Source organism: Rissa tridactyla, chromosome 21, assembly GCF_028500815.1.
Source record: "Rissa tridactyla isolate bRisTri1 chromosome 21, bRisTri1.patW.cur.20221130, whole genome shotgun sequence".
Lineage (NCBI taxonomy): Eukaryota > Metazoa > Chordata > Aves > Charadriiformes > Laridae > Rissa > Rissa tridactyla.
The window spans coordinates 2,728,328-2,749,600 of NC_071486.1; the positions used below are offsets into that span (position 1 = coordinate 2,728,328).

The window sequence follows — 21,273 nt, forward strand, 5'->3', positions numbered from 1 at the left end:
CCCGGCGATGTCCCGGGGAACCGGGGACAGACCTGGCGTAAAGGAAACCAAAGGGAGGACAGAGACCGGCCAAAGGACCGGCGCTTCGGTTTCCCAAGAAGCTGCTGCTTTGGAAGAGAGGAGCGGCTTCGCCGGCGGCCGGATGGGACCGGAGCATCCCCCCCCCAGCCCCGGCTGGGGACACGGCTCTGTGGGGAGCGGTGGAAAAATCGTGGGGGAACGTCTGCGGGGTGAGAAGTGACGGTCCTGCCGGAGCTGAGCGGAGGAAGGAGAAAATCGGAAAGGAGAAGGAAGGGAGAAGAGGTTTTCCTTGATGGCGGGGCGGCCCGGGGGCGGCGGGGGCACGGGGGGGCTATTTGTAAGGCCGGAGGAAGCTGGAGACTTTGGAGCGGAGGAGTTTGATGAAGGAGCGGGGCAGCATCTCCTTGTGTTTCTCCGTGTACTTGAAGTAGTTCTGGGGGTGCGCCAGCACGTCGAAGAAAGCTTTGATGAGCTTCTTGTCCTGCGGGGAAGCCAAGACGGAGGCGGGGGGGGGAAATCACCATTGTGCTCCCCTGCTGCGGCTCCGAACCGAAGCCAGGAGGGCAGGGGGGACATGGGGACACAGCGATGGGGAGGATGTTTCTGCACGCCAGCATCCCCCGCAGCCCTGGGCAGCGAGGACCCGCAGAGGATCACAGAATGGTTCAGATTGGAAGGGACCTCAAAGATCATCTAGTTCTCACCCCCTGCCCTGGGCAGGGACACCTCCCACCAGCCCAGGTTGCTCCAAGCCCCGTCCAACCTGGCCTTGAACCCCTCCAGGGATGGGGCAGCCACAGCTTCTCTGGGCAACCTGGGCCAGGGGCTCACCGCCCTCACAGCAAACAATTTCTTCCCCAGATCTCAGCTCAATCTCCCCTCTTTCAGTTTAAAACCCTTCCCCCTTGTCCCATGGCTCCCCTCCCTGATCCCGAGTCCCTCCCCAGCTTTCCTGGAGCCCCTTTAGGGACTGGAAGGGGCTGGAAGGTCTCCCCGGAGCCTTCTCTTCTCCAGGCTGAACCCCCCCAGCTCTCTCAGCCTGTCCCACAGCAGAGGGGCTCCAGCCCTCCCAGCAGCTCCGGGGCCTCCTCCGGCCCCGCTCCAACAGCTCCGTGTCCTCCCTGTGCAGAGGACTCCAGAGCTGGAGGCAGTATCCCAGGTGGGGTCTCCCCAGAGCGGAGCAGAGGGGCAGCAGAGGGGGATGCACTCACCTTGAGGATCTCCTGGTGGTTTTCGGAGGCGTAGAGCCTGCCATCCCGCACAATGTCCTCCACCAGCTGCTCGTAGTCCTCTGCAACACCCAGCCGAAAAAAACACGATCAGGGCACGAGCTGTCACTTGTCCCCAAACCTCTGGTTCCCATCCCTGAGTTCCGCTCCCCCTCAAATACATGGGAGGTGGGAATTGGGGGTGACCCGGTACCGCAGTGGGGCGGGGAGCACCAGCGCATCCCCCTGTGCCCCGCGCTCACCGTCGTAGGTGACGTAGGGGATCTGGAAGCCCCGGGCGCTGTTGGCTTCGCTGGTTTTGAAGTTGATCCAGAGTTTCCGAGAGCGGGCGGTGAAAGCGATGGGCCTCTCGTAGGTCTGGCACGTCTCGTAGGTGGTGATGGAGGACGGGGAGGCTGCGGGGGGAACGGCGAGGGGCCGCGTGATGCTGGATGCCCAGCGGCGCAGCTACCCCCAGCTTTACTGTGCTTATATGCACAGGGGGAAGGGGGGCACCAGCAATGGGGATTGTCCGTGTTCGGTGAGGCTGAGCCCCCCCCCCAGCCCTCAGGTTACACACCGGGGATGTCGTTCCTTCCTTGCTCTTGGAGAGCTCCAAAAAGGGCTTTTTACTCCAAGAAAAGAAGTGCTGACACATGGGTGTACAACCCAGCCCACGCACAACGCCCTGATCCAGCAAGACACCGGCGTGGCAGGGCGATGCCGATCCCCCCGCTCACCCAATTCCCCCAAATTCCCTTCCTCCCTTTGCAGATGGCAGCTCGGCCAAACCCCAGCCTTTTCCTCCCCCGGCTCCTCCCCTCAGCACCGCAGCGCGCTCGGTTACCTACAGTTTTTCCGCATGACCAAGACGTCGCCGCACTCATCCTCGGAGGGGAGAAAGATCTCCGGCACCACGATGAGGATCTTGCGCTTGGGCGGCGGGTTGATGTTCCAGGTGCACTCGACGTTGGCGGGGTAATTCCCCGGGTAGTTGGGGGACTCGATGTAGCCCGTGTACTCGCCCAGCTCCCCCCCGCACTGGCGGTCTGCAAGGCGAGGAGAGCTGGTTCAACTGGGAACCAGTGCCATGGGCACTGGGACGGGGCGGGGAGTTTACTGGGCGCGGAGGGTGTGCTCTATTAGCACCGCTTCGTGCATCCCCCCCATGCCCGCCTGCATCCATAAAGCACGGAAATGACCCAAAACTCTATTTTAAGGGCTTTTTAAATACTTTTGAGGAAGGAGCCCAGTTCGCGCCACGCCTGACCCCCCCCACCCCCTCTCCATCGCACCCCAGCTCGCCTACTTTTGCACTGGGACACGGAGGTGGAGCCATCGAAGTCGGTGGTGGTGTTGCCGGGACAGGCGATGCAGTAATTCTGCCGAAAATCGGGCTGGTAGGTGCCCACGGTGCAGCGGATGCAGCGGTGGACGCTCGTGTTGTAGTAATGCCCGGGGGAGCACTGGACTGGGGGGGGTGGGGGGTGTCAGAGAGCAAAAGGGGGCCGTGTCAGCCACCAGCACGGCCCCCCCGCTGGGTGTCCCCCTCCCCGGGCACCAGTTCCCACCTACCTTTGGTGTCGCAGTCCTGGAAGGAGAGGGCTCCCTCGTGGCGGGTGGTCAGCCCCCCGCCGCAGGGGAAGCAGAGCGCCCGCCCCACCTCGGGCTGGTAGGTCCCGCGGGGACACGGCTGGCAGGGCTTGAAGCCATCGGACGAGTGCTGCCCGGGGGGACACTGACCTGCGGGCACAGGCATCGCTCAGTCCCGGCACCCGGCGTGCCCCGGGCTGTCCCACCCCATAGAATCATGGAATGTGTTGGGTTGGACCTTTAAAGGCCATCTAGTCTGACCCCCTGCAGTCAGCAGGGACATCTTCAACTAGATCAGGTTGCTCAGAGCCTCATCCAGCCTGGCCTTGAATGTCTCCAGGGATGGGGCCTCCACCCCCTCTCTGGGCAACCTGGGCCAGCGTCTCACCATCCTCGGTGTAAAGAACTTCTCGATGTCTCATCTAAACCTGCCCTGTTCTAGTTTAAACCATTGCCCCTCATCCTATCGCTACGTGCCCTTGCAGCTCGGTCCCAGCACCCGGCGTGCCCCGGGGTCTCCCACCCCATGCTCAGCTCCTCTCCCCCCCAGCCTTGGCAGCGCCAATAAATCCGTAACAAGCGCTGCCCTTCCTGGGGTCCCCTCTAAATGCCCCAAAATCGCTACTTTTGCTGGTCCTGGGGATGCTCATGGCTTTCCCCTCTTCCGGACGGGGGCTGACGGCTGATGGTGGAGGTTGCAGCCCTGGGTATGGCGCATGGACATAGAATCACAGAATGGTTCAGGCTGGAAGGGACCTTAAAGATCATCTAGTTCCAACCCTCTGCCATGGCAACATGCCCCCGGTGTCCCTCCTGGCCCCCCGCCGCCCCTCCGTGCCCCCCTTACCCGTGCAGCCGGTGATGTTGGTGGCTCCCACTGGCCCGAAAGCGTCACCGCGGGGACACAGGTCACAGGAGAGCTGCCCTTCCTTCTCCTGGTAGGTGCCGGGCGGGCAGGGGACGCACTGTTCCGTTTGGCCGTGGTAATACGTTCCCTGCGAGCAGCTAACTGAGAGCCAGGGGGGATGTCAGTGATGCAGCGGGGGATGCTGTCACCGCCGGGGGGGACACGGCCGGTCCCCCACCCCGGGCACCCCGCGATGCTCCTTACCACACTTGCCGCCCAGGCGCTGCTGTCCCGGCCCACAGCTCTCCTGCCGCTCCGGGGCCACGCTCAGCTTCCTCGCCACCTCGTACTCCATCCCCGCGAAGCGGAGCAGGAACCGCTCCTGGTTGATGGATTTCTTCAGGGCTTTGATGGCCGACTTCAGCTTTTTCTCCACCCTCTGCCGCAGGCAGTGCAGGTTGCAGCTGGCTGGGGGGGCAGGGGGGAATGGCGGGGTTCAGGGATGCAGTAAGAAGGGAGGGATGGAGAGGGAAACCCAGCAGGATTAAAACCACCTCCAAAATGCTCAGCTGCCCAGCACATCCCAGTATGGTGTGGGAGGGGGACTGGTTCGGCTCGCCTTGCTGCATGGGGATGATGGGGATGGCATTGTCCCCCTGGTCCCACCACCGTCCCCCTGGTCCCACCACCATCCCACCACTGTCCCCCTGGTTCCACCACCCCTGCCTGCACCCAAGACGTGTCAAGCCAGCGCCGTGCCCACCTGTGATCTCCTCCGGCTTGATCTCCGCCTCAAACTCCAGCGTGATGCGCGTCACCTCCTTGTTGGAGGAGTTGCGAGCCCGGCGGCCCTTCCCCTTCTTGGACGAGTCACACTTGAGGTTGACGAAGGCAACCTGGCAGTCGGAGCAAGGTGCCGAACCGCCTGCACGCGGGGGGACAAGTCAGGACCCCGTCCCTCCTGGGGGACACAGGCATCCCCTGGCACCCCCCCGCCACCATGCCTCACCTTGCGCTCCAGCCTTCCCACCCTCATCCTGCTTGCCCTTGGCCCGCGGGTGCAGGTGGCACTTGGCATCCTTGATCTTGAAGGAAGCCTTTTGCTTGATTGGCGCAGTGACAGTCTCTAAAAGAAAAGGTGGGTGCTCAACAACCCCGGCGCAGGGGCAGCCCGGCTGGCGGTGGCCGTGAGCACCCAGGAGCCCCCTTACCGAGACACTGCTGGCTGCTGTTGGCGGGTCTCTGCTGGCCACCCTGCCGCAGGACGGGGGTCCCACAGCTCACCGTGTAGCTGCTGTCGGACTCTGCGGGATGGAGGAATAGGAGTCGGGGGATGCCGGAGCAGCCGCCTGGTCCCCGCGATGCTCTGCCGGGGTGATGCAGGGAGGCACGGCTGCGCCGTTGCGGGGATGATGCTCAGCACCCCACCGTGGGGGTCCTGCCACCAGGGACCTGTCCCACGGATCTACACCCCCCGAGTAACCACCTCCCTCCCTCACCTCGGCCGCTACTTGGGTGCTCTGCACCCTGGCCGCGCAGCCGCTCCTCTTTCCCCCCGCAAAGTTTGGGCCATGCAGGGAAATGGGGACCCCCCCACCCATGCCGGCGGTGGCATCGGTGTCGGTACCTGGCAGAAAGCGGGCCTTGGAGGCGCAGGTGAGGGCACAGCTGTCCTTCTTGCCCGTCTTGTTGCAGGTGAGGGTGGCCCGCGGTGGCACCGAACCTGGCAGGCATTTCACCAGCTCTGAGGGACATGCGCCGGCTGGTGACGACAAGCGGGGACGCCGGTGGCTGGCGCAGCCCGGGGACACGCGAGGGACCCCTGCACCCTCCCAGGTCATGAGGGGATTCAGCAGGGAGGAGAGGGTGCCAGAGCGCGGCATGGGGACCCCAGACCAGCATCCCACCCCTCCACCTCCTCCTTGGAGATGTCAGATGGGATTGATGGGATTTCAATTTTTGGGCGGGGACAGCGGGGTACCAGGGCACGGCCAGGGCCATGAAAACAGCTCCTTTAGGGGCAATTTACTGGTGCAAAAGCCCACAGCCAGCCCTGAGCACGGTGGAAAAGGCAATGAGACGACCCAGGGCAGAGGGAGCAGGGCAACACCTTACGGCACTTCCCATCCAGACCCACGTGGGATGGACACGGGGCCCCAGCCCAAAGCACCCCCCGCCCAGAGCATCCCTCCACTGGGATGCCCCAAAACCACCACGCTCCCCCTGACCCCGACCTTAATCCCAACAGCCCCCAGTGACGGGGGGGCCGTGGGGCATCGGGAGCATCCCTGGCCGTGGTGCGTCCTGCCCCGACGTACCTATACAGTCCTTTTTGTTCCAGTGCAGCTTGCAGCCGGCGGGACAGGTACACTGGTAGCTGCCGGGCGTGTTGATGCAGCCGAATTTGCAGCCCCCCCGGTTGATGCTGCATTCGTCGACATCTGCGGGGAAGAAGGGAGAGGGGGTGGGCGAGGGGCAGTGGGACACCCCCCCCCGCCCTCCCCGGCTCTGACACTGCATGGTCTCAGGGCTGTGATTCCAGATGGATAAATTGCAGGAGCCGTGCCCGGCTGGGGATGGGGGACGCGCACCCAGCCGTGCCTCCACCCTGCAGCCCCTCGGGGACCCCTGACTGCTGGTGTCCCCAAGGGCCGGGCAGTGACGGGTGCAGGCCACCCAGGCTGAGCCCGGCCCCGGCCCCGCGGCGGGCTGGGGAGCGGCGGGGGGCAGCAGACGGAGCCAACATGGAAGCACTTAGCCGAATTCAAAAGGCAGCTGCTCGGCAGTCCCAGCCCCTCTCCCCATGATGGGGACCCTCCGCCCCAGCCCAAAACAGGGGGTCGATCCTCCAGGTCTGGCACAGAGCAAATGTGGGGAGCAGCCAGGGATGGAGCTGCCCCCCAAACATCCCTCTCTGCCCGGCTCCCGCTTCTCAGGAGCATCGGTGGGAGCCAGCGACCCCTCCACCGCAGGGTCTCACCCAGAGCATCCCGGGGGATGCACTGGCTCATGCTGACTGCATATTTTGGGAGCAGGAGGAGGGTCGCCCACCCTCGCCGGCCAGGCAGCACTGGAGCACCCGGCCTCGTGCCACCGTCTCCCCGAGCCGACGGCACCGCTGCCGCGACACGCTCTGGCAACCCCCCAAAGCCTGTTTCAGCTGCCTCTCCGCTTCCTGGGGCGCCACACACCCCCGCCCTGGGGAGCTATCTGCCTTATGAAACTTAAATCAAACCCTTTTGATGTTCCCCTTCCCACCCCGTCCCAGCTCCCTGCCAAAAACGCCGGGGATTTCTCCCTCTCTCCCGCTGCAGACAAGTCACAAATCGTTCCTGTCGCTCCGTTTGAAGTTGCAGACACCAGCGTCTGGCTGCGAGCCCCCTCCCTGCCTGGCCCCAGCTCGGGGTACGTGGGGAACCGACCCTCCCCACAGGTCTTCGGCATGAGCGGTATCCCCAGGGGTCCCGCAGCAACCGCTCCGTGGGGCTACCCCATCCCTGGGTGCCCCGTGTGCCTCCCCGGGACCCCAAACCAGCGGGGTGATGGGTTCCTCCTGCCGGCATCCAACCGGCCTTACCTCCGCAGTGGGTGAGCCCGTAGAGCGTGTAGCCCTTGTTGCAGAGGCACTGGAAGCTGCCGGGGGTGTTGATGCAGAGGTGGTCACAGGTCCGGTCGAAGGAGCACTCGTCGATGTCTGGAGGAAAGGCACGGAGGAAGGTGAGGGCTGGCGCCGGCGGAGGGGCAGCCCCGGGCACAAGGGGTGTCCCCTTCCTGCTCCGCCTGCTCCAGCAAGCTGGAGGCGGCACTGGGATGCTCCAGGGACCCTGCACCAGGATGTTCAGGGGACCCTGCACTGGGATGCTCTGGGACCCAGCACCAGATTGCTTTGGAGATCTAACACTGGGATGCTCCAGGGATGCAACACCAGGATGTTCAGGGGACCTTGCACTGGGATGCTCTGGGGACCCTGCACTGGGATGCTCCGGGACCCTGTGCTCCCATCCTGCCTGCCTCCAGGCTGCCCCCTCTCCCACTCCAGCTGCTGCTAATGGAAGCAGGAGCCGACTGCACCAGCATCTCCCCCTGCCCTGAGTTCCTGCAGCCCCTCTGCACCCCAAATGGGACAAACAGGGCCAGCACCATGCCCTTGGCACGGGGTGGCTGCGAGAGCCCCTGGCTGTTGCCCAGCCAGGGCACTGGGATGCTGCGCGGGCAGGTCCTGCCCCGGGGATGGTGCCAGCGATATCTGCTCAGCCCCGCGGGGCACCTCACCGGGGCAGGGGGGCCCTGGCTGGGCGGGTGAACCCATCCCGGCGGGTTTGAGCATCACTTCATTGGCTTCATTAAGTTAATTGCCACGCTCACGTCAAACCCCTGAGAGCGCAGAACCTGGACGGAGATGAAAGCGGTGGCAGCCCCGGAGCGCAGCAGCCCCCTCCTTCCCCGGCCGCACGCTCTCAGGAGGCAACGCTTGGGCTCACACACACCCGCCGTGCCACGGGCTGGAGGGGCAGAGCCCTGTCCTCCCCCCGGCATAGCCCTGCCAGGTCATTGAAACCTGGTGGGGTGCACAGGAGGATGTTGGGACAGGGAGAAAAAGGTGGGAAAAGCAGCGTGGAGCAGCCAGCTCCTTCCGGAGCGAGCGGGATGCATCTTCCCCCTCCCTCCTGCCCTCCAACAGACAGATGAGGGAAGGAGGAATCCCTTTGCAAAAGCCACTGAAATTCTTGCTCTGCCTTGATGGCTTGTAAAAACAGCGTGTCCCCCAGCGGGGCACGATCCAGCCCCTGCCACGGGGAAGGGGAGAGGCAAGGCAGGACACGTCTCGCTGCTCTTCCCGTCACCCAGCACAGGAGAATCACGGCCTCTCCAGAGGGAAGGAGGCACCAGCGTGCTTTAGCGGGGAGCTATGGGTCGTGCTGCTGCATGATCGCCAGCAAAAACTTTGTGCAATAAAGCGGAGCAGCCTGGGAGAAGCCCCGAGGTGACAGGGTGGGTGCTGAGCTCAGGGTGCCCTCCCAGGACACGTGGGGATGCTGCTGGGGTCCTCCGGCATGGATGCTCCGGAGCAGAGCGAAGGTGCTGGGCTCGGGGCATGCTCGCTGCCAGGGCTGCTGGCCGGGATGCTCCCCGCGCCCGGGCAGAGCTGTGTCCTAGCCCACGGAGCTGCAGGGAACGTCATGACCGTCATCCCAGCGCTGAGTAAGGCCGGAGGATTTCACCTGGCATCTGCCTAATTGCTGGCTTTGACTCCGCCGCGAGAAGAGCCCAGAAATCCCCAACTTGGGAGCAGGGCTGGGACGGCAGCCCAGCAAGATCAAAGGGCCAAGTCCCAGACCAGAACCCATATCCAATGCTAATCCCCCGAAGGATGTATGTGGTCCAGAGGAAAGCAAAGAGGAATGAGGAACGGGGCCAGCACTCCTCCAGCAGCTGCCGTGGGAGGGCTGAGAAATGCCGGGGGGCAGGGAGGGGTGCCGGGGTCCCCGCTGCCCCCCTTACCTTGGCAGTTCCTCTCGTTGATGAGCAGCTTGTAGCCCTTCTTGCAGCTGCACTCGAAGCTGCCCACCGTGTTCCTGCAGATGTGGTCGCAGCCGCCGTTGTTGAGCCGGCACTCGTCGATGTCTGGTGGGGACAGGGGACATGTGTCACGCTGGGATGCTCAGTCGGCAGAGCGGGGTCCTCCCCTCCGGACCCCATCCCCAGCCGGAGCCGGCAAACGGAGGAAACCCTTTGGGCTCTGATGGTCACCGGGGGAATGTGGCTCCTGGTTTTATCTGGGGAGCTGATGCATGACACTGGGGACACTGGGGGATGCCAGGGCTCCCGGGCTCAGCTCCCCTTGGAAATTGTGCAAAGTGTTGAATTTCGGCAGGTATCAGCATCCCCCGGAGCAGAGACAGGGTCTCCGAAAGAGCCTGGGGGAAAGCACCAGTCCGGAGTCGGCAGAGTCACGGGTCTGGGCTAGGGGGTACTTTTGGGGACCCTGAGCAGCAGGAAGAAAGACCAAGCCGGGAAGGGAAACCCCCTCCTTCTAAAACAGCCGCACGACAAAATAAATGCTTTTTAACCCTCATCTCTCCGCTTGCCATCTGCTTCCTGCCATAAACAGAACTAAAAAAGATGATGCACAATAACTGCAAAGAGCCCCAACAACCTGGAAAGAGGCAGGGACTTGGGGTTTTGGTTGTTTGGTGCAGGGTTCCCCCCCCCCCCTCCTTTTCCCACTAATCACAAAATTTACTGCTAGGAAACGACCTGTAAAATGGAAGGAGACCGGGAAGAGGCAGTCGCCTTCCCCGTCCCTCCATCCCCCAGCCGCCGGGGCGGCAGCTCTGCCTCTCTGGGGCTGGGCTTTTCTTTTTACGACTGCGAGGGAGCGAGCTGTAAACCAGCCCGCAGCCATCATAAAACCCCCAGACACAGGGGACGTGGCTCCGGGTTATTGCACGTTCCTGGGAACTGCAGAATTGGAGAAGGTGGGGGGTGGGGGGGGAGGGTCGGGGAAGGGGGATGCACTGATAAAATAAAAGGGGGCAGGGGGTTTCTGGAAGCAGTCAGCAGGTAGACAGGCGGCGGGACGGGCTTTCATTTCAACCGGGGTCAAGTTCCCGGAGCTGCTGAAAGACACAACGCAGGCACCGGCCAGCCCTGGGGTCGCGGGGTCCCATTGCCCGGGGTGGGGGGATATGAGGGGCACTGGGGTAACCAGTCTGGACCGTCCCCCCTTGCACGGGCAGGTGGACGGGGGTGTTGGTAGGAGGGTGTAGCATCCCGTGGTGTCCTCCCCCAAGCGGGACACAGTGCTCGGACCCATCCAGAGGGTGAACAACAAAGGGACTCGTGCATCCCAAATTCCCAGACAGGGTGGAAATTTCCTGCACACCCAGCCCCTGCCCATGGGGAAACTGAGGCAGGGGGGCAGAGCGAGGTGGGATGGGACCCTCCAGCCCCACAACCGCCATGCCATCGCCTCCCACTTGACCTGACCCCCCTTTCCTCCTTCCCATAGGCTTCCCGGGGGAGCAGGGGCGACCAGGGCACCTTCAGCAAGGGGGCTGAGCTCCCGTGCGTGGGGGGGATCCCCGTCCCTACCCCACGGATGCAAACACCAAGCACGCAAACGCTGCGGGTGGCATCGAGCTGAGCTAAAACCGAGCTTTTTCTAAGGTCATCGAGGACACAAGGGGGGGTCTGGGGACACCCACGGGTGAGCCGGGAACACCCCAGCCCCGCTCGCACCCACCTACCTTTGCACGTCTTCCTGTCGGGCTGCAGCATGAAGCCCATGGGGCAGCTGCAGTGCACACCCGTGGCCGCGTCGTGACACTTGCTGTCGCAGCCCCCGTTGTTCACAGCACACGTCTCTGCGCGGAGAAGGGAGAGAGAGGGGCCGGGCTGAGGGACGGGGGTCTAAAAGGCTTTGGGGGGGGGTGTCACCCCACCCAGATGTCCCCATGCCACCAAGAAGTCCCTGCATCACCCAGACATCTCCCCTGGGAGAGGCAGCGGGTGCAAATCTCCCTGCAGAGCCCGGCGTTACGGCTTTTCTTGTCGCCGTAACGAGGTCACGGAGCCCCCTAATTAACAACGAGGGCCAAGAGGCTCTGTGGATCCAACACCGGATTGCTCTGGGGACCCAACACCAAGGTGCTCTGAGGACCCTGCATACGAGGGCCGGGCGGGGGGAATTAAGGTGATCCCGCAGCATCTTCCGCCTCCGCAGACGACCTGACGCTCATTGCCTTCCCCATCGCCCCCGCCACGCACCCAGGCGCTGCTCCCCGGGGATTTCGGAGGTGAAATAAGGGCACGTGTGATTCACCCGAGGTTTTGCAGCCAGTGCTACGGCAGGAAAAAGCACCCAGGTTTCCCATTTCACCATCCAAACCCCTGTGCAACCCTCCCACCAACCTGCTCTTACAGACCAGGTATCTACATTTAAGGCAGAGAGGGGAGTGGGGACAGCCCTGTCCCCTTGTTAGAGGCTTCATTAATCGCAGGCAGCATTAATTAAGTGGAGCGGCAGCTGGCCGTCCCGGGGAGGACGGGGTCGGGGACACGGGCAGGGACACGCAGGCAGAGCCGCTGCCTGTTGCGAAACAGCCGGGACTCGGGGTGCTGGGAAAAGCGGAGGTGGTTCGACGGAGGCTCTTCATTCCCGAAACGCGTCGGATTTTCAGCTGATGCAGGGGAAAAGCAACTCCGTGGGATTAATTCCGCCACGCTCAGCCACCACACCGGCACCGGCGCTGCCTGTCCCCCAAAAACGGGGTCTGCCTGGAGTCTGGCTTTGGCAGCTCCAACAAAAAGGAATCAATTTTCCAAGTGACAAAGTGTCGCAGCCCCTGGTGTCCAAAACGCAGCCAGAGCCGGGTATCACCGGGGGTGCCCAGGCTGCGGCTCCCCAGGGATGCAGGTGCACATCCCTGGTGGGATGGGGAAAGGGTCCCAGCCCCCCTCCTGCCACAAAGCCACCGCGCCACCGGTGACCCCGTGTCACCGGTCCCTAGCCATCACCCGCCGCTCGGGCACGCCGGCCGGTCCAGTGTCGCGAGCTAATTTGGGAGACGCTTCATATAATTAGAACACACACACAGAGGCAGGCAGCACCAGTGGAAAAAAAAAATCCAATTTAAAAAAAAAAAAAAAGCTAATTATTTCAGTATTATCAAAGTCAGCTGTTGCTGGTAGGACTAGAAGGGACACTAATTTAAATGAAGCATTTTCAGCTTGACAGCTTCCCTGTGAGATCAATCCTCAATTTCGGTCCCAACCACCAGAACAATGGTTTGAAGTGCATTAAGTTGTTCACAAAGGATAATAAAATACTCCTTTCAGAGGGCTGGTCGCTTGGATAAATGAGGCATTTGGGCTTCAAGGAACCCAAGATGAAAATGCCTTGAAGAAATTCCTTGGAAAGAGCAAATCCCAGGTTCTCCCGCTCTTTGCGAGCGCCGCATGGGATGGGAATGACTGAACCATCCAACCATTCGCCGCAGGGTGAGGGAGCTGGGATCGCTCTGTGCTCGTCTTGCCGCTGCTATTTTTATGATGTCCCATAATAAGGGAACAAAAGGGACCATTTTATGAAATTAATAGCCAGCACAATTACAAAACTTAACGGCGAGGGAGGGATTTCTGCAGATATTATTCCTCCAGCCAGGTCCTTGCGCCGGCCATGCCGGGACCATCTCCCCTCCTGCGGCGCTGGGACGAAGAGCGCGGTGCGGGCGACACCGCGCCGAAGGGAAGGGAAACTTTTCTGGAAGCCCGATGAATGATGGAACGCCGGCCTTTGTTCCAGCAGCTGCTGCAGAAGCAGCCCAGGGAGGATTGATTTAACAGGGTCGCCGCCGGGATGAGACGGCGGGATCGAGGAGCCGGAGGAGCGGCTGCACTGGGGAGGACAGGGGTCTTTGGGGAGCGCGGTGCCCTGGGCACCCATCTCCCCCGGCACCCTTCCCTGTGCTCACAGCATCCTGCAGCACCCACCTCCCCTTTGCACCCACAGGGATTTTGGCTGAGATGGAAAGCAAAGCAAACCCTACCCGCCATCCCATGAGGATGGGGCATCCATGGGGTGGGAGCTGAGCGAGCACTGCTGGAAACCCCATTGTGAAGGGGGGGGAACCATGTCCTATAGCCTTTGCAAAAGGCTGGGAAGGGGCTGGGGGGGTACCTGTGAGGCAGCAGAGGTGGGACGGCGCGGGGCCAGGCGCCGGAGCAGGGCTGCGGGAGAGCGGCATTGTTCGGCGCTGCCGGCAGCCCCGGGGCTGCTCCCAGCCTGGCGTGACTCACCCAACCACACAGGGCTTTGGCGAGGGCCCCCATCGCTCGGGGAGGGAGAAGACAAAGCAGCTTACACACACACACACTCACACACACACACACACTCACTCACTCACTCTTTCCCACCCTCCTCCATCCCAGCTCCGGTCTCGCTTCTAGACCGCCGTGCTGTGGAAATCCTCATCCTGCTCGGCGCCCTGCACCGTGCTGGCCGTCACTGGGGACCGTCGGAGCCCCTGCCCGTGTCCCCGCAGTGTCCTGCCCCCACACGCTCTGGCTTCGCCTCCACCTGCCGGGAAGCGGCAATCGCAACGGGATTGCCATCCCACAAATCAAAGGAGATAATTGCGCAGTAATCAGAGGGATTACAGCCAGGTTGGCTGGAGCTGGGTAATGGCATGGAGCTGGGGGTCCCCCCTTCTCCCACCCCCGGGGAAAGGCTCTGCAGAGCCCCCCGAAAGCTCCCTGCCACCAGCGAGCACCCGTCGGTGCTCCCTGCCACCGATGAGCCGCGCACCCACAGCTTCTCCTGGATTTTGCATGCACCCAGCACACCCACAACTGAGATTCCCCACCGCAGACAAGTGGCTGCACCTTCAGACCCCCTCCGTGTCCTTCTTGGCGGAGCAGAGGCATCACCTTACCTTTGAGAAGGGTTTAGAGACCCGGCGGGGGGGTTGCAAAGAAATCCTTGGGGAAGCAGCCGCGGTGCCCAGCCCAACAAAAGGTCATGCACAGCTCCGCGATTTGCTGCAGCTCTGCAATGTGCCGCCTCCAAGCACAATTGGAAGCTTTACCAAACCCTGGGGACACCCTGAATGTCCCCGCATCTGCAGAGGGGACCGTCTGCGAGGGGGTGGGCTCCGCGAAGGGGTAACTTTGGGAGTGCACAGCACAGAGACGGGCACGAGCATCCCCCTCCCCATCACGCAGCCGCCGGCAGAACACTGCTAGCTCCTTGTGGGTGGCCGCTGAGGGGGGGGGATAACCATTGCCACAGCCACTGGAAAGCGGATTATCACCCCCTGCACCGGGCTGGATCGACCAAAGCACCGCGAGAGCCCCCGCCTCATGCAAGCGCAGCCAGGGGAGGGTCTTTCTCTGTCCCCCCCAAGCAAAATCCACCCGCAGCCCGAGGCCAGGCTTGCCCCGCGGGGTTTAAAAGCAGCAGCGGGGGACAGGGTTAGTGAGGCATGCGGTTAGCGCGACAGCTCGGCCCCCCGAACCCCGTTAGGATCTCGAGATGAGAGACCGTCTACAGTTAGACCCCCTCCGCAGAGATAGAGAGAACAAAAATATTTACCATTAGAAAACGTCTCAAGGATAACGTGTTGCTGGAAGTGTCTCTCCCCTGTTTAACATTATAAAAAAGTGATTTAGAAACAGTGTCCAGCAAGGAGCTCGGTTGGTGTCACACGTCAATGGGTTCGACTCCGCTGCCTTTCCAGCCTGGTGGACATCGTCCCTTTGGGATTCTTCTCCCCTCCACCTCCCAAAAGAACCAAACCCAGAGGTTTGGGTCCGGTGCTATCGACTCCTCCATCACCCTGTCTGCAGCATCCCGTGTCCCGCAACCTCTCCGACTCCCCACCGGTTTCACGCTCCGCATCGTGCATCCGGAGCCCCAAGCGAGAGGGAGGAAGCGCGTTACGAAGAGCGTTAGTGCAGCCCGTTAGTCTGGGGAATCGGGTCCTCGCTGGCACAAAACCAGCACATGCCGGGGCAGGTTGCAATCCCTGAGGGGAGCCGTAGGCACTGCACGGCCGTGGGCTTTGGGAAGGCGACCGTGTCCCACCGGTGGCACTTGCACCGCTTGGATTTATCAGCTGAGCCGGCAGTGAGCCCAAATTTTGGGTGCGCTGGGGATGCTCAGCCTCACCCTGCATCGGTGCAGGGAGACACGGTGCAGCCCCGGGGTGAGCACCCGAGGGAGCCTGGGGGGGACAAATGGCCAAGAAGGGGCCAAGAGCAGCCTGGGCAAAGGCACGGTCCCCCACATCGGTGTGAAACCACCCAGGGATCACTTTGTGGGATTGCCTCAAAAAATTAGCTTGAGCTTTGCCCTGTAAAGGAAATTCTGCCTGGTGCCACCCATCCATGGCTGGTGAGATGTCCCCCACCTCATCTCGGTCATTTTTGGGAGGGGACAAGGCACCTCAGCACTTCTTTTTGTGGGGACAGAGCCCCGTGGCAGTGCTGGACCGAAGCTGGAGAACCCCGGGGCGAGCGCGGGGCTGCGGTGGCACGTGGAGCCTGTCACCCGTGGGACCGAGCGGCGACGAGCGCATCCCGCTTAACGAGAAACGACACCGGGTCCGTGCTGCGGGGAGGGCGGTGGAAGGGGAAGAGAGGGGACAGGCAGCCCCCGGCTGTCCCGGGGGGCTCAGGCTGAGGGCAGGGATCCAGCAGCCGGGGCACGGGGTGCCGAGGCTCCGCAGGGATCACGTCCTCCTCGGGGAGGTCCATGTGGGTGGGGGAGCACGCATGGCATGTCCACGGCCACCCGCCTCGCGTCCCTGTGCCCTGCTTTTCCCCTTCCCAGAGCCCTCCTACGCCGCGGTCCCTTGGCTCTGGTGTCCCCGACATTCACCCTGCAGCGGGGTCCGGCGCAGCCCCCGCTCCCGGCACCGTCGGCTTCACAAAGCTGGGGAGCGTCGGCGCTGCCGCCGCAAACCGCCTGGGCGCGGGTCAGGAAATCGGCCATAAAACTCGAGCTGGGTTTAGTTTCCTTCTCCATCTAATCATATTTCCTCCCCATCCACCGCCTCCCGCTCCGCCGCTACTCTCCGCGAGCCGGGGGACAGCCACGACCCTCCTGCCCCCCAGATACCGGCAATGATGCCCTGGCTGGCAAATATCACCGGAAAGCCAAAATCCGCATCAACTATGACAGCCCGGTTTGCATCTCCCCGCGGGCGCTGCACCCTGGACTGCTGGAAGGCGATTTTATGTGCGATTTTTTTTTTTTTAGAAAAAAAAAAAAGGCTGCTTTTCGAGCATAAATATAAATATATAAGGTCATCGGCCTCCCCTCCCGGCTCCCCCTCCCCCTCGAGCCTGCAGACGTGTTGGGAGCCATTAGGGCTGGCCCTGCTTTGCTCAGAGGCATGTTATTCATTATCTGCATTTTTAAAAGCAGCAATAAAAAGCGGAAAAATGAAAAACACCGGCCGTGGCCTAATGAAACTGTCACTCAAAGGGGCTGATCGTGCTTCCTGCCGCGTGGTGTGATCTGAAGGGAACCTGGACCAGGGGCCTGTCCCGGCAGCCCATCAAACGCACCGCGTACAATTTCAAAGCCCATGGCCCGGGGAGCGAGTTTGCGTTTCCCCTCGCTGGAAACTTTATTCCCCTTGAAATGATGAAATATTTCAGAGGAAATGGGGAAGGGGCGGCAGAGGGAGCACCGGGCGGCAGGGGGGGAGAGCTGTTTGCTGAGCCCCGGCTGTAAAACAAGAAAGGGTGGTTATAAATATCCGAGCAGGTACCTCGGCCGTAAATCTGCCGGCTGGGCATCCCCACGGGGCGGCCGCCGGCTCCCAGCGGCCGGAGCACAATCCCGCAGCGTTCCCGTGGCGGGGCTGGGGGGCCGGGAATCCCCCCGGGGACGCGGGAGCTGAGCGGAGAAGGGGTTGCAGACCCAAAAGGGGTGCGAAAGGGGCGGCGGTGGGTTTTGGGGCTGGTGCTTGGGTTCCCCCAGGGAGGGGAGAGCCCTTGGAAGAGCATCCCAGGGATGGGGAGGGACTCTGGATCAGGGAGGGGAGCCATGGGACAAGGGGGAACGGTTTTAAGCTGAAATAGGGGAGATTTAGATGAGATCTGAGGAAGAAATTCTTTGCTGAGGGTGGTGAGCCCCTGGCCCAGGTTGCCCAGAGAAGCTGTGGCTGGCCATCCCTGGAGGGGTTCAAGGCCAGGTTGGACGGGGCTTGGAGCAACCTGGGCTGGTGGGAGGTGTCCCTGCCCAGGGCAGGGGGTGGCACTGGATGATCTTTAAGGTCCCTTCCAACCCAAACCATTCCATAATTCTATGATTCTATGTATCGGCTCTGGTGGGAGATGCCTCCCCAGCAGACACGGTGCATGACGCAGAGACAAAGGGGGAGATTTTGGCCAAGTCCATGAGGAGGAGCGATTTGGGAACCCTCCAAATCCCACCCTCCCACCTGTGGTACCCGGGGTCTGAGCGCTGAGACCCTCCGGCAAACGCACCGCTCCGGAGCATCCCCCAACCATAGACTCATAGAATGTGTTGGGTTGGAAGGGACCTTTAAAGGCCATCTAGTCCAACCCCCCGGCAGTGAGCAGGGACATCTTCAGCTAGATCCGATGCCCCAAATCATGAGATGCTTTGGAGGGTGGGTGTCCCACCCCCTGCACCCAGCAGCTCAGGAGCATCATTTCGGTGCCAAACCTCCCCGAGTCCTCACACCGACACGCACACACCATGCACGGGGACCTCCAGCCGGGAGGAACGCACCCGCCGGCGCATCCCGGGGTCCCAAAATCCCCGTGGGAAGAGCGCTCCCCACCCCAGGCACGGCAATAACCCCACGGGAGGGTCCTCAATGGTTGGAATGGGATGCAGCGGGAGCAAACACGAGGACGGCGGGGACAAGGGGCTGCGAGCGCCTGCCAGCAGCCAGGAGGGACTGGGATGAGTCCTGGAAGCGGGCTGGGGGACAGCGGTGACGGGCAGGAGGGCTCTGCTGGGGGCTCAGCCCCGAGCATCCCTCCCCACCAGGGGGGTCGGGGGGCTCGTCTGCCGTTCGCCCCGAGGACGGAGCCGCCTTTGGAAAGCGCAGAGGGTTTTCTGTTCCGGCACAGCGGGGCCACGGGGAGCCAAAATCTCTCTCTTGCTTTCAATTCCTTTTTCTTTTTTATTTTTGCAATAAGAACTGAAATGTCTAGAGCAATTTGCGGACTTAATCACTCGCTGAATGTAACATTTTTTTAAATCAAATCAGCTGTTAAACAGCGCAAGCATATGAAACCAGTAAAACTTCTATCTCTGTTTGATGTTTTACAATTTGAAAACACACAGAGGAAAAGGACAATTCGGGGGGGGCCGGTTGAGTTGTCAGGTTGTTGGGGTTTCGGGGTTTTTTTTTCTTGCAAGACAATTGTTCCTGAGCCGAGGCCTCACAGTGCCAACTCAGAACAGATCACCACAGCCAAATCCGTGCCCTCCGTGTCCCTCCCCGAACGCTGCCGGTGACGGGGACAGTAACCATTTCTAGCACGGGGACATCCTCCCCCCTCTCCCTCCAGCAGGACGCAGGCAGGCAGGGACCCCCGCCCGCACCCCGACAACCGACCTGTCCCCAAACGTCCCCTCGAGCACCCCCGCGGCCACTTTTGCTCCCTGTGGTGGAGCAGCGACGCATCCCTGCGCCCCGCGGGTACCCGCAGCATCCCTCACACACGCACCGAGTTTCTCCGATTTCAGCAAAAGAAAACGCCGCATCCCCAAAGCTTGAAAAAAAAAAAAAAAACTCCAAACCCTTCATCAGGCCAAGAGCAAATTGCCCAGGGAGGAAGACGAGCCATCCCGCACCCCGACCCACGTCCCCGCGGCCCGGCAATGGCTCGCACCTACCGATGCACGTCACCCCGTCAGAGTGCAGCAAGAACTTGACGTGGCAGCCGCACTTGGGCCCCTGGTCGGTGTCGTCGCAGGTGTGCTGGCAGCCCCCGTTCCCGTAGTTGCAGGTCACTGCGGGAGGCAAAGCACCGGCCGTCACCCACGGCCCCAGCCCTTCTCTTCCCCACCCGGCATCCCCCGGCAGTAGCATAAAGCCGGCTTGGAAAAACCTCCTCCGTACCCTCGGAGAGATCCCTCCCTCCTGGATAATTGCTAAAGCCCTTCGACTTTCCCTGCGGGATCTTGGCAGATGCAAACTGTTATGTGGTTTCTCACGTCTTCCCTTTGCATATCAGCTAAATGCCACCGGTGGAGCCCAAGCAAAGGGGACCCATGGGCTGGTTGCCCCTGACCCTGGATCTGGTGTTACAGGGGATGGGTGGGACTTTCCCGAGTTCTGGAATGACTCAGGTGCTCCTGGGAATCCCTGCCAGCTCTCCCCGGGGGGCAAGGCGTACTGTTCATTTAGCTTGGAGGGAAAGCAGGCTCATAGGATTAAAACTCCATTCCATCAGCGATTTTGCTCATTTGCTGCAGACAGCAAATGAGAAACAAAATAAAAATAATTGCATAAACACATGCATATCTATATAATAACCCTGGCAATGCCAGCGAGATGCTGGCAGGAGATCAGACAGGCTGAGAGCACCACAACCCCCGGGGAGAGGATTCCTGCGCTCCTCCCGTGCCGATCGCACTCTCCCGGCTCATCTCCTCTTGGGAAAGCGAAGCTGATGGGACCAGGACAGGGGATGCTGAGCCTCCAGGACCCCCTTTAACTACCACTTCAGCCCACTCGGTGTAAGGGCACGATGTCTCACAGCAGAGGAGGATGCCAGGAGCATCATCTCTAAGGGCCGCAGAGGCAGAGACGGAGGAAAATGAAGCCAGAGGGTTTCAGGCTCCATAAACCGATTGCTACCGGGGGGGTCAGTGCACTGCAGGAGATGCCTGTACCATGGGGACAAGGTTAGGGGTCCCCGAGGCCATATCCCCATCCCTGGAGCACTCTCCTTACGTTTGCAGTCGCGCTGGTTCTTGGTGAGCTCGAAGCCGGGGCGGCACTCGCAGGCGATGCCCCCCTTGGGGGTCTCCCGGCAGATGTGGGCGCAGCCGTGGTTCTTATTCATGCAGTTCATTCCTTCTAAAAGAGAGAAGGAAGCAAAGAAAAGCTCCAAAAGCTTGCTGGCAGCGGTCCGCGGCGGCAGAAGGATGTCTGGGGTGGGATGGGGATGGGGAGAGGGGGGCAACGAAGGGGAAAACCTTACAAGCAAGGACCTTAAATGGGACAGGAGAACCCCGTGCAGTGCCTTGAAGGGCAGGACCTCCTGGCACAGAGCGGCTTGGGAAGATGGACCTTGGAAAGAAGCCACTGCTGCCCACCACCCCTGCCCGGCACCGACGGGTGGGAGCGACGCAGCTCCTTTTCGGAAGACAGGGAGGATGGGGTGAGCGTGGTTGTCATTACAGACCCTTGGGCAGGCAGCTGTGGCATTGTTCAGCCGAGCAAGGAAGGGTTTTGGGGGGGCAGAGCCGGCTACTGGGGGGTCCAGCCCTGGAGCTGCTCCACCAGGATGAGCCCCGGGGCTGTGCCCGTAAGGCACGGGATGCACTGACAGCTCGGGGAGGATTCACACGCTGCAGCCGCTGAGGAACGAGGGTTTGGGGAGCTGCTGGTTCCCATTATCGGAGCTGCTGTTTCACCCTCACTGGCCCATCCACAGCCCCGTCCCACCCCAGTTTCTCTGGGGGTGCAGGGGACACCCAGTTGCAGAAAGCCCGGTTCTGCGGATGCCAAACGGGGCATTGACAGGAGTTTATGAGACATTTAACAAAACCCACAGCAAGCTGGGGACGGCCCTCCAGGAGAGGCAACCGCCTGCCCAGGGCCTTTTTCTGGCAGAGGGAGGGGGTCGGCTCCTTTCCAGGCTCCCGGTGTCAAGCCCACCGCAGGGTGAGCAATGCTGGCATCAGGATGGGGGACGGGGCAGAGCTGCAAGCCCGTGGGCTGCCAAGAGCCTGGGGCAGGAGGGTGAGGAGGGAAGGTCCTTATGGGGACACGGCACCTTGAAGGAGGATGCTGAGATGCACTAAGCAGGCACGGGAAGGGTTAAAAACCACAGGTTGGAGCCTGTGGGTGTCCCAGGCTGCTCCCCATCACCTGCCCAGCA

At 61.9% G+C, this 21,273-nt stretch overlaps 1 protein-coding gene across 1 annotated transcript in view; it reads right to left on the reverse strand.

Moving 5' to 3' along the window:
* Positions 1 to 352: 352 nt before the first annotated feature.
* SCUBE3 (signal peptide, CUB domain and EGF like domain containing 3) overlaps positions 353 to 21,273 on the reverse strand; it is a 36,524-nt gene continuing 15,603 nt past the window's right edge. The window contains exons 5-23 of the mRNA XM_054181013.1: positions 20,121 to 20,246; positions 19,058 to 19,174; positions 14,765 to 14,812; positions 10,920 to 11,036; positions 9,172 to 9,294; positions 7,247 to 7,363; positions 5,988 to 6,110; positions 5,297 to 5,431; positions 4,881 to 4,973; positions 4,679 to 4,795; positions 4,433 to 4,594; positions 3,934 to 4,137; positions 3,670 to 3,831; positions 2,805 to 2,972; positions 2,539 to 2,700; positions 2,081 to 2,278; positions 1,493 to 1,645; positions 1,233 to 1,312; positions 353 to 502 (exon numbers count right to left, since the gene is read on the reverse strand). Coding sequence (XP_054036988.1) covers positions 353 to 502; positions 1,233 to 1,312; positions 1,493 to 1,645; positions 2,081 to 2,278; positions 2,539 to 2,700; positions 2,805 to 2,972; positions 3,670 to 3,831; positions 3,934 to 4,137; positions 4,433 to 4,594; positions 4,679 to 4,795; positions 4,881 to 4,973; positions 5,297 to 5,431; positions 5,988 to 6,110; positions 7,247 to 7,363; positions 9,172 to 9,294; positions 10,920 to 11,036; positions 14,765 to 14,812; positions 19,058 to 19,174; positions 20,121 to 20,246 — 2,555 coding nt within the window. The remainder of the gene's footprint in view (positions 503 to 1,232; positions 1,313 to 1,492; positions 1,646 to 2,080; positions 2,279 to 2,538; positions 2,701 to 2,804; positions 2,973 to 3,669; positions 3,832 to 3,933; positions 4,138 to 4,432; positions 4,595 to 4,678; positions 4,796 to 4,880; positions 4,974 to 5,296; positions 5,432 to 5,987; positions 6,111 to 7,246; positions 7,364 to 9,171; positions 9,295 to 10,919; positions 11,037 to 14,764; positions 14,813 to 19,057; positions 19,175 to 20,120; positions 20,247 to 21,273) is intronic.